Here is a 12,300-nt window from a genome sequence, read left to right on the forward strand (position 1 = left end):
CGGCAGGTTGTGTACTAAAAGATGCTAATTGTTCTGTTGAGTTGGATGATAATAATCTGTGGTTTTGTCTCTTGACACCGTTCCCATTATATGTTGTAATTGTTTCCATTGCAAACATAAAAGTATTTATTAGCGCAGTCATATATTTCTTATTATCAGTCTTATCTTGATAAAAACAAGTGCCTATTGTATCCAGTACGAGCTGTTCGGTGTCCTCTGTTGTTGAAACGACTTAGAGGTTCACTCGAGTGGTCTTGTTATAGTTAATGAATCAGTGACTGTTCTATTTGAAGCATGTCCAGAAGTTGCCTGGCCCTCCCCGAGCTTGTTGTTTTTGTCCTTTTGCTGAGTAATAAAAGTAAAGTATTGGTTTCTCTGAGTGGAGGGGCCCGAGGGGCGACTCTGTGGTGAGGGGAGGGAGAGCCCTGGTCAGCTGACAAGCTAACTGACTAAATGAGCAGCAGTTGTAATATGACACTCGCTCCTGCCATGCTGCTTCTGCGGCTGGTAAACAAACACCGCCCTCTGACCGGAAACTCTCCCGCCCCTTTCCTCTGTTTCTCTCTTAACTTGACCGGATTCAGCAGGCTCGGTCGGTAGTGAAAGGATGGAGGTGGGGCAGAGGTTAGGAGGTGATCACGAGGGCTCATGTTCAAAATATCTGGGTGACCATCCCCACATCTTGTGACAAGTCAGAACATTGTCTTCTAGAAAGTCCTCAACTTTTACCACATGTCTGCTTTTCTACATTTTCTGTTCTTTTTTTTTTTTTTTTACCATTTAGTTTTTTCTATAGTTTAGTGATTGATTAAAGTAACTAAATGCCTGATGTCTTATAACGTTTGTGCCTTTTCATGAGGTGCTTCAGTTTGAATTGCTGTGCAGAAATAACAACATTCGGAACAACAATGTTTTGCTTTAAGTACTTTTCCAGGATGCATGTCTGCTCTGTGGAGAGCAGGGTAGTTTACTTCGCAGCCCACTGGCCTCATTCTGTATAAAGACAAGGACAGTTTGTGCCTCTCATGTTGTGTCCCCAGCCTTTATGACTCACTCCCCTGGTCAGCATGCTCATTTGATCCTTTTGTTGTTTAGCCTCTGTGTTAACACACAGGGGAGTGAGGCCAGTATGATATTTATGCCTGAAGAAGATGTTAAGTTCCCGTAAATTCAGAGAAGAATAAACAAGAAGATTAACTGTTTGCAGGAAGTGAGGAGAGGCTAGTTGTGTTTTTTTTCTGGTGGAGAAGGAACACAATGTGCTGCAAGGATCCTGTTACAACCGTGTTTATCGCTCTGCCTGCACTGATTGGTGGACAACGCATAGGAAGGAATCCCGCCTGTCCGCCCCCCACCAATGAGGCCTCTCTGCTGTATTCTCAATGTGCGGGTCGCTTACTTAGTGTGTTGCCAAGTAATGTTCATGTGCGTGGGCTTGCATGCGTACACGGTGTGACTGTGTGCGCGCGCGCGTGTGTGAAGGAGCGTGTGTGTATGTGTTTGCACAGACTCAGTGGATCGTAGTTCCTGGAAAGAAACCTGAGTTGCTGAGAATTTTCTGTGATCGCTCACAATAACAAATTCCTGAAAATGGTCTGTGACTAAAACTGGCCAATGGCAGAGGTTTTTTAGGAGTGAGGGGTCACTGTTTGAGGAAGTGGGGCTGTGAACGGCTAAAAGGAGGGGACTGCACAGAGCTGTGGTTGTTTATGTCAAGCTGGTACCACCACAAGTCTCATCGCCCTTTTCTTTTCTGTCTGTCAAGTGTCTTATCAGTTTTCACACCGAGCTTTTCTCAAGTTCCAACAAGCTCCACTTAAAGTGAAAGTGAATTTACACTAACAGTCAAAAGTTTAGAAGAAGTTTGGGAATTTTCATCCCTCCCTTTTTTTTAAAAAGTGAATATCTTTAAACAGCACAAACATCATCTGTACATTAAAAAAAATTCCCCCAAACTGTAAAAGCATTTATATTTCTTTATAAAAACAAGCCTTTTCTGGGAATAAGAACTGGTTAACTGGTTAGATGAAATTACTTTACCCTTTGATGCATTATTAGGACAATACTGCACTGCAGGAAGTAGTAGGCTATTTCATATTGCAGAAAGGTGAGAGAAAGACAGACGGGTTGGCCAGGGCTCCACCCAGATCAAGATAATGCCCCAAAAACATGAGAAGAAAAGAGCATGATGGATAGCAGGGTTGTGAAGAAATCTTTTTTTTTTTTTTTTTTTTTTCCTCTTGCTAAGTAGCAAATTATAGCATCAGTACACAGCCACCAACCAAGTGTCAAACCTCCAAGCCAACATGGAAGTACCAAAAATGACACTACTTTAAATGGCCACTTGAGGCCAACTCCTAAAGTGAGTCAGTCCCCATAAACTCACATGCCACTATGAAGTCATCATGTTTGCTGCCTGGTACAAAAAAACAGTTTTAGTCTCAGCAGCTAATTTTCTCCTTCATGATGATGATGATCATCATCACCATCAACTTGTTTGGATCTCATTTAGGCTTAAGGTTGAGCATAATTTAGGGTGGGGCCACTTTGAGTGCGCTTCTTCTTTGCCCAATTTTTGAGTTGGCTCAGAGTTTGGCGGCATTGGGTACGTGCAAGATGGCGGTCCAATCCCACCTTTTAAAAACACTGTGGGTGATGTCACGGAGGCTACATCCAGTCTGTGGCTTCGTCTTTCACTTTCACACTTGTAATTTTGACCTTTTGTATTTTTCGGCAGATGAAGCAGATATGGTTGGTAGGTGCTAGCTGTCGGTTGCATGTGGTGACGTACCGGAGTCTCAGCTCCACGTCGCGTACGATTCCCCTTTCGCCCATTTTTGGCACAGAGTTGACTCAGGCGACAGATAAGCGGCCCAATCTGACCTTTTAAAAACACTCATCAGAAACCTCTGGGTGATGTCATGGAGGCTACATCCAGTCTGTGGCTCCATCTTTCACTGTCACACTTGTAATTTTGTACTCTTGTATTTTTCGGCAGCTGCAGCAGATATGGTTGGTACAGTAGGTGGTGGCCGTCAGGTGCATGTGATGACCATCTTGGATTATGAATAGTTTTAGTCTTTGGACATGACTGTAGAAGTTGTTGATGGACTTCCTCTTCTTCTCGTTGTTATTGGTTACAATTTTTTTCTTTTTTTTCTTGCCTTTAATCGATAGCACAGTCAAGAGAGAGACAGGAAATGGGGAGGCAGAGAGGGGTAATAACATGCAGGAAAGGGCTGCCCGATGCGGGATTCGAACCGGGGCCGCCTGCAGTGAGGACTGTAGCCTCAACATGGGGCGGCTGCTCTACCAAGTGAGGTAAACGCCACCCCATTGGTTACAATTTCAAGTTTCAGGTTCATCGAAGGACTGTAGCTCACTCCTAGTGAAGTCTCAGGTGTTGTCTTTAAAGAATGTGAACACGTTTGACTTTGAAGAGTGACATTGTTTTGAGGCATCTGTTTTTACAACTTTTGTTACGATGTGTCAAAAAAAAAAAGATTCACCGTCGATTTAAAAAACACCATTCATGTTAACGCGACCCTTTTACACTTTGAACTTTGCACTTGTGTTTACAGACCGTGCCTGAATGTTAAATGTTCCTCGTTGTTTTAATAAGGCGTTGTGTAGGTCTGATTTTGGATTGTGACCTAGGCAAACAACTGGGAATAATCTTGGCTGAAATGTCGGCCTACGCCACCAGAAGTCATGTCAGGAATGTTATTTAGATATCTATTTCCAGGTCTCTCAAAGCAAACACAGACAGACCCCATGTTTACCAACACATGACATTTATAGGCCTATCAGGTGGTTGAAAACAGTCTCAAAATGATCTCGGTGTCTGGGATATGCGCATGCACGCACATGCATGATGGGCACGCTGACGGTCCCCCTCCCTCTTCCCTGTTTATTTCTCCCTCCTCTTCTTCCCTGGACGTTGCTTGTCAAACCAGGGGATATGAACTCCACTGTTTACTCTCAGGGCTTGTACAGGGCCGTGTCTGGGCTTGACTGACTGAGATATTAGAGCCTATAGCAGTTGAAGCTGTGAGCGCTCTGGGAGCAGCAGGGTGAAGGAATACACTGCAGTTTACTGCCTCACAACTTTGTAGGCCAAAGGTCTTTTCTGTCAGCAGTAGCCTGTCAAACCAGCCGCTAGTGTTAACACTTCCAAATGTCATGACTAACCCATAACCCGTGTGTGTTGTTAGTGTGTCATTGGGTGCAAGTGTTTAAAAAAAACAACAACAATAATACAGTAGAGTTAGAATAGCATTTTAAATTCAAATACTTGTAGTAACACATTCAAGGATCTCCTCATATATTTATTGTGTATTTTTTAATTGATTAATACTGTGTTACTCGTGAGAGTGCCTTAGAAAATGAATCTTATATACGCCAGAACAAAGGCAACATACAAAGCAAAAAGAAATGTAGTCAGCACAACAAATGTTTCAAGTTCCCCAAAAAACATACAGAGTCAGCTAACTTGTTTGCTGCGCAAATATACGTATATATATTTAACTTTTAATCTGTATAATTATAACCTTTATTATTCAGTGGACTCTCAGGACTTGTCCAGTGATTAAAACCTTGTGGGTAAACTGTTGCTATTTAAACTTTTTCAGTGTATTTAAAGGTCATTATGCAGAATAGTACTATTTTTCTTTCGACAGAAATAATATTCCTACTTTTGTATGTTTGATAACAGAAGGTGCCGTATGAAAACTCATAATACCGTAAATAATGACTCTCAACCTTAGCTACCATAGGGGGTTTTTGACCACTCGTAGAGAGAGGGAACAGTGTTCCTACGTGAAGTGAGTAACAGTTTTGTTTGTATTGTGAACCTGCACAAAGACGGAGTTGTTAAAAGACCAGGAAAGACACAGCAAGACTACAAACTAGTAAACAAAGCAGTATTTAAAATAGTCAAAATATTGGTTTTAGCAAATGTTTCATTAGGAAGCAAAATCAACACTGTTGTTATGCCTCGAGGATACACACTTTGCACTTTGCTTAGAAATAAGAAATGTAAACAGAAAATCTCATGATTAATAAATGATTAATAGATGCTAATCTTTGGAGTAATGTATCCAATCAGTCCAATTTTGTCTCTGCATGTGGTGTTTAATGATTTATTTCTGTGTGCGTGTGTGTTTATGTTTCCCCAGGCTGTGTGTTCTCGTCCAGGACGGTTGCGGCATGTTCAGCGTGGTCCAGCTGCACCTTCTGCCCTGCAAGGACGACCTCATCCACTACTGCCACGAGTGGCAGGGGAAGACTTGTGTGTTAAGAGGCATTAAAGTGGTGCAGCGGGTCACTCGAGAAAGGTGAGACCCCTCACAATCCTGTGTACTTATCCCTCCATGCTGAATGAGGATAGCTTTTCTCCTGCGCTTCAGTCCAGAGCCATAGGTAAACTTCAACCTGCGACAAATACCTAATCAGGATACGGGTTTCGTCCATGTCACAGGTTATCTTATCTTGCCCTTTTGCCATCCAGGACAACAGCCCTGGGTAAATACCTGTGATAGAAACTAGCGTGTGGACCTCAAATTAAACCATCGCCCACATGTGGACTCTGCCTTTGGTGCCTTCTGTTGTGAATTTCAATTATCTTAAACCACAAGCAAATCACCCATTTTTATCCTTGAATGCCCCTCTGTAAACTTTACCAACCACACTGACAACACAATGAGAATTCAGTGTTTGCAGCTCATTATGCTGTCCTGCCAGCACTGCCACTGTGTTTACATGTAAAGTGATACCGAGGTGCAAGCTCTGTGTCCCTTGTGAGTTTCCATATTCAAGGTCCCAGATTAGAAGCAGTTAGAAGAAGAGCCATGGGAACATTTAGAAACAGGCTGGGGGCATGTTTACATCCTCAGTATTTTCAATGCTATAATGTCTCTGGAGGTTGTCTGTGGCCACGCTGTGATGGATGGACTATCTTCAGGGCTCACACATGGGCTGTCGCATTAGTTCAAGTGGAAAAACACGTGGACTTGGTTGGAGTAAACCAGACATTTTTCCCCAGTTTCTCAGAAACAACTGGACCTCTAAGCATATACTAATAATTCATACCTTAAACGGATAGTTTGACATTTTGGGAATTTTTACTTATTTGTTTTCCAGGCAAGAGTAAGATGAGAGGCTTGATACTACCACAGTGTCTGTTTGTCAAATATGAATCTACAGCCAGCAGACGGCTAGCTCAGCTTAGCAGAAAGATTAAGGTAATAAAAAAAACAAAAAAACATTGTACATTGCCAAAAAAAAAAAATGCAATGCAGTTAAATATTGTGACTTGATTGTTCATGACTGTCGTCATAACTTTCCAAAGAAGCGGATTAAAAATCCTGCCTAAATTGCTGTGCAGGTAGTTTGGTGTCACATGAGCCTCAAAAGTCAAAGCAAACTCCCTGGATTGCATTTCTTCCCGTGTACCTGAGGTAACATGACACAGACAGCACAGCTCCCTGAGGTTGCTTTTACATCAAATGCCTGTTGAAATTCCTTAATTGACCTCACACTCATAACAAGACTTGACAATGTCACTGCACCCAGCCAAGAAAATGGTAATACTAATTGATCTGAAGCAGATGAAGTGGATTTGAGGATTTCCTCAGAACAGAGCAAGAATCAGTGTCTTCCCCTGTTTCCAGTTTTTATGCTAAGCTAAGCTAACCGTCTGCAGACTGCAGCTTTGTGCAGATGATTTAAAAATTCAAATTCAAAAATCAAAACAAAAAAAAGGTGCAAAGATTGTACAGGGGGTTCATAACCAAAAGATACAGAAACATTACACAAGAAGAATCTTATAAAGAGCTATTGGTTATTAAAACTCGATCAGTTCATTAACTAAACAAAAATAAGACTTTCAAGTTAAAAATGTGAAACAAAACTCTCTGACTCCTCCTTCACAAATACTGGTGTTACTACTTTTCCCTCATCCCGTGCAGCTCACAGCTGAATATCTTTGTTTCTAAACAAAAGATTAGAAGCCACTCCGTCACTTGTTGGTAGTGTGCTCTGTCAACATTACTATTATGAAAAGGAGTGACTTTAACAGGAAGTCGCATACTCCTGGACATGTGCCAACTAAATAAAGATAAAATGTTGAACCTGTAAGGATGGCGGGTGAGACTTTAAGATAACTAACCAGCTTAAACTGCAGCTTAAAGCAGCGAAACTAAATGAACATAAACGTTCTTTAAGCAAGTGAACAAGCTCAGTGTCAAATCAAAATGCCTCGAGTGAGTGCTGTTAGTTTGTCGTTACTCATCCTCGAGCAGGCCTCACTGGACTTGAATGGTCTGCAGAACCGGTTCCACACAAAGAAACTCTGTGATTACAGGCTGACTAACAGGTTGTTAACCACTGGCTGATATGACAGCGCCCACATGGATGAATAAGTAACACTGGCTGGCCACCCTCAACTCAACAAGTCCTTAGTAGAAGAAGCATACAATGAAACAGGAGATTGATGTTTCCTGTCAAGGTTGCACCAGTTTTACTCTGTCCCTTCTCTAACGTTTGAATCCTTCTGACCAGTACCTGTTTGACGTGAATGTAATGCCTTGAGTGCCTGAGTATTATCTGTCATTACTGAGATTAAGGTTGTGTTGAGAGAAGCTAAATGTTATGAATCAAGCACTAGAGAAGCGGACGTTTGAAATCGCTTTTCTTCCCCCTCTCTAAACGTTGTTAGTTTTGTAGCACAATAATAATGTGATTTACACTGGGTGTGAACTCTTTTCCCACCCTTCAGAATCTCTGAACCTGCTTGTGAAAACAGTTTTTGTGTGTATCTGCTCTGCCAGTCCAAGCATGTTCTCTGTTAATTCTAGGTGACGTTAGTACGAGCTCTGTCTTAACAGATTCATGTTTCACTGGGAGTGAAACTGGCGGTAAAAACTCGGTCTTCTCACTGAAGTCACTTATTCACCAGTTTCTCTTTATTCCCCACCCCCCATCCACTTTTTAGTGCCTTACTCTTTTGCCCATTTTTTTTGTTTCACTCTCAGGCGCACCAGGCTTTTCAGCCTGATCGACAGTCTGTGCCCTCAAGTGATGCCTGTCAAAGATCATGGAGACACTCCAGACATATCAAGTGTAAGTTCTGGCTACAGCAGATATTTGTGCTTTTCCCAAAGAGAGGCCTTGGTTTGGAAATATTCACATTTATAATATGACACTGATTCATGCTGATTTATTTTCTCGAGTAACTGTCACATGAAACATAATTTGGTCTATAAAATTTAAGAAAATCAAACTCATGATGAATTTATTAGCCCAACAGGTTGGTATTCAAATTTTTTTGACTGATTGATGCGATACTGATTTGTGTGAGAGTTTTCTGTTCTTATACGACACTGTAAACCGAATGTCTTTGTTTTTTAGATGGGACAGAACAAGTCATTTGGAAAGATGAGAAAAATCTTTGACCAAACTATTATTTATTTATCTTCTAAATGTATTTAGTTTATCATGTTTGTCAGAGAGAGAAAAAAGAAAAGCAAATCATGAATTTAGTATAGGAGATATTTTTCTATCACTTTGACTAATCGATCTCATAATCACATCAGATCTGACAGGAAAGTTGCTATATTAATTTCAATAAGGGTCACCACCAGTGTGCACAACGTAACAGTGTCTGGAACCAGGCCAACGTTGTGCCTATCTTACTTTTTATTTTAGTAGTGGAATAAATGCACCATTGCTGAAAATGCGCAAAGATAACAGGTAAAAAGTAAAGAGCTGAAAAGTGAGCTGGCCCTCAGACCTCAGTGTACCGCAACTTGCACAACACGTGCAAAAAAAACAGAACAATATACATGTGCAGCATTTGGGGAAAAGTGCTTAGATCTGCAGATTTTCAAAGCAGTTTTTTTTTAAAGAAGTGGAAAGTTTTTTGGCCCTGAGAACTCAATGCATTTTAAGAAAGCACATGCTAATAGTCAAATGAGGAAAATGTCTGAACCTGCAGAATTCAACATAAGCAGTGTAAAGAAACATGCTGCAAAATACAATTCCACATATATGGAGAAAACATGTTTGCAGGTTCTTTTAAGCTGCAGCATGTTGAGCTGAAGATCTGAGGCTGTTTGGCCGACAATGCAGTGATGCAAATGTTGGAATCGGTGTATTTATCTTAACAAAGTGTTCTTTGATTACAGGAGGGCAGACCTGCAGGTCCTGCTCTGAGTTTCTGCTACTTACTCTCAGGTCAGGAGAGCTCAGTCCAAACCACAGAGGAGCAGACTTTGTCCGCTCTGTACGTTCCCCCAAGTGGACAAACCTTACGAGACGTACTGCAGGTGAACAGTTTCTCACAGCACATGTACAAACTTAAAAAATGTGCTGCAGATTGAGATTGCTTATCTTCAGTGGTTCGATCTCAAACCGTTTCTTTTTCTTTTTCAGATTGAGATGAAAACCCGCCGGTGCAGTTTTGTCGCCACAGTTTTATACAAAAGAATGCAGGTACTATCTTTCTGCCTTACACTGGATTTTATATGACTTTAGTCCAAATGAGCAGCAGAGTAAACATTGTTGGTTCAAATGATCTCAAAGGGATGGCTGCGGAGCCCCACAACACACAAACTGATAAAACCTCAGCTCTGACGTCGGCAGCTGCGTTCGTATCACTGTGTGTGTGACTATCTGTGTCAGGCCCGGGCGTTCTTTAACATTGATTGGTTCGACCTTTAAACTTTGACCAAGATGAGATAGCAGCTCAGAACAAACTGTTGGACTTTGCCACATGCTCACACCACTGAAACACAGTCACCCTCTTTAATGTTGTTGCACTGTAGTGAACCGGCATTGTGTGCAGCGCGTTGAATGAATGATCTCATCAGAGCTGTTTTCAGAAATGACAGCTCGCATCCCATTTGTGCTTTGTAAGCTTTTATTATGTAATGTTTCCTTTAAATTCTCCCTTTCTAGGTCAGGAGTGGTTTCTAAGTAATTCTCAAGTCATTGCCTGCCTTTCTTTTTCGTCTTCAGAGCACCGATTTAGGCCAGGGTGAGGTGTGGTTGGTGCTCACAGACCCCAGCCTTCAGGAGGAGCAGGCTGAACGACCATGCAGGCGAACAGTGGCCCTGTGTGTGAGCACTTCCTGTGTGCTCACTTCCTCTGTCCTCGAAGCACTACGCTCCCCCAGTGCATGCCGCATGTCGTTCAGAGATGCCATCAAAGAACATGGTAAATGGTGACCTGACATGCTATTTCTATTTTTATAGGGCTGTGTGCACTAGTCAGGTATAGGCCTGGGGCACATTGTACTTTATACCTCTACTCCCCAACATTTACTCCACTGCTGCATGCATCCAACAGCTGGGCTTAGTCACTTGCAGCTAAATAAAAGTGCCAAAATATAATCAGTAAAAGTTTGTGCAGTAAAATGCTCCCTTTGAGTGGTATGTTGCTTTATTATTTTGTGATACCTGGTGCATCAGGGTGTAAGCTGTATTTTACTGATGTAGCTGCTGAGGGTGGAGCTAGTTTGTAATATTGTAATACACAGTTCCTAACAGAGAGGTTGGGCCCCTCCAAATGGTCTCCAGTTATTTATTTATTTTATTTTTTTAACTTTTCTCCAAGCTTTGCTTTCTTCTAGTGAAACATCGAACTGAATTGAAATGAAACAATGTGAGAAGTGTGAGGGTTAGGTTAACACACAGAGAGGTCACACAGAAATATGATACAAAATGTAGTTAAACTCAGCATTGAGTTGTGTAAACAGAGCAGGCGTCAGTAGACTGTGCAAGGTGTGGACGGGTGTGAGCGTGGTGTTTTGCGTGTTGCGTGGTGTGGCAAACCAGACAAAAAGGATGTAAGTTTGTCTACCTGAAGGGGAAAAACAGAGCAGAACAAAAACGACGGGCAGACAGAGTGAGGGGGCTGTTGGCAACATCTGAAACTTCAAATAGAAAAGTACCTCAAAGTTTGTACTGAAGTGCAGTACTTCAGGAAAATAACTTGCTTATGTTCCTTGGTAGTTGGCAGTTCAAAAGTTCACATAAAAAAAACATATGATAAACTTATACAATAAAGATTGAACCAGCATTTCACAGCCGTCATAAAAAAGTCAGAAAGACATTTGAATGGAGCCTTTTGTCACGTCTCAGATGTTCCACCAAAGAGACATTTCTCTTCTAAACTTCTCACATGGTTTTGTTTAAAGAACACTTCAAGGCCCAAAGAGGTAAAATTATCCAATATTTGACAAATAAATCATAGACAAGAGAATACTCCAAAAATACGGATACACGTTTGTGTAGCTGAACTAATGTATTTTTCTTCTGTCCTACTACATTAATCATCACAACCCATCACATTTATTTGGAAAAGGCCGAGAAGCACTGGCTTAATCTCCCCAGCATTATATTAAGTATTAAACACTAACTGCACCCCGGCCAGATACTACATTAAAATGCTGCTTTACACACTGATGCCTCAGTACTAATAATCAAATGTCATATCCAGTAATACATCACATACAGGGGTCTGTTTATCTTCAGGTACTTTTAAGTATATTTTGCTGAGTACTGTACATCTTGTACTTCAAGGGGAACTCCACTGATTTTACCCATCAGTATTTACAGGTGTTGGCAAGTTTTTGACACTTTCTAAGAAATTTGCTTCTTAGAAATATTTTTTTTTTGTCTTGTATTGAAACTTGCCCAGTGGTACCCAGATATTTTCCATTAGTCATACAGTAGAAATACTCCAATACAAGTAAAAGTCAACATTTTACCTCTAAAAGAACTAATGATGCAGAATGATCACCTTTTAGTGTATTATCAACAGCAAAACTCACTCTACTCCTGACCAGTGTCACAAAAATGTTAAGTCATTATGAATCCTATCCATCCAATACAGTTTTGTTTGTTTTAGCTTATCTGAGCAATACAACTATAATGAAGTCAATGTTTAAGAACCAGTTGCACCAGTAGTCAGTGCACCTTTAATCTGCCACCTTTGATGGCAGATCTGATCCTCATGGGAAGTAGCGACACAGGTCAAAACAATGGAAAATTCCCCTCCTGCCAAGTTTCTTGAGACTGGGAGCTATCTTTTTGTAAAGCATTCGGTTATTGCAAATTTGGTTTCACGGTACCATCTATAAATATCATCTTTCCCTCTCCACCTTTTGCACTCAAGCAGCCTCACATCAGTACACTCATCACACCTCACGGCTGGCACCAGATAGTCACCGTGGTGACTCTTAGTCCGCGCCAAACATGCTGGACCCCATGTGATCCAAACAAATTTATTTTTGTTTT

The 12,300-nt window shown here is 41.3% G+C and overlaps 1 protein-coding gene across 3 annotated transcripts in view; it reads left to right on the forward strand.

Moving 5' to 3' along the window:
- Positions 1-12,300, forward strand: part of spidr (scaffold protein involved in DNA repair) — a 33,886-nt gene that overhangs the window by 16,464 nt on the left and 5,122 nt on the right. For all 3 annotated transcript variants that reach the window (XM_085805589.1, XM_085805588.1, XM_085805590.1), the window contains 5 exons: positions 5,178-5,336; positions 8,034-8,121; positions 9,186-9,326; positions 9,433-9,492; positions 10,018-10,216. In XM_085805589.1, coding sequence (XP_085661715.1) covers positions 5,178-5,336; positions 8,034-8,121; positions 9,186-9,326; positions 9,433-9,492; positions 10,018-10,216 — 647 coding nt within the window. The remainder of the gene's footprint in view (positions 1-5,177; positions 5,337-8,033; positions 8,122-9,185; positions 9,327-9,432; positions 9,493-10,017; positions 10,217-12,300) is intronic.

This window comes from Trachurus japonicus, chromosome 17 (assembly GCF_045865225.1).
Source record: "Trachurus japonicus isolate A0001 chromosome 17, Traja_1.0".
Taxonomy (NCBI): domain Eukaryota; kingdom Metazoa; phylum Chordata; class Actinopteri; order Carangiformes; family Carangidae; genus Trachurus; species Trachurus japonicus.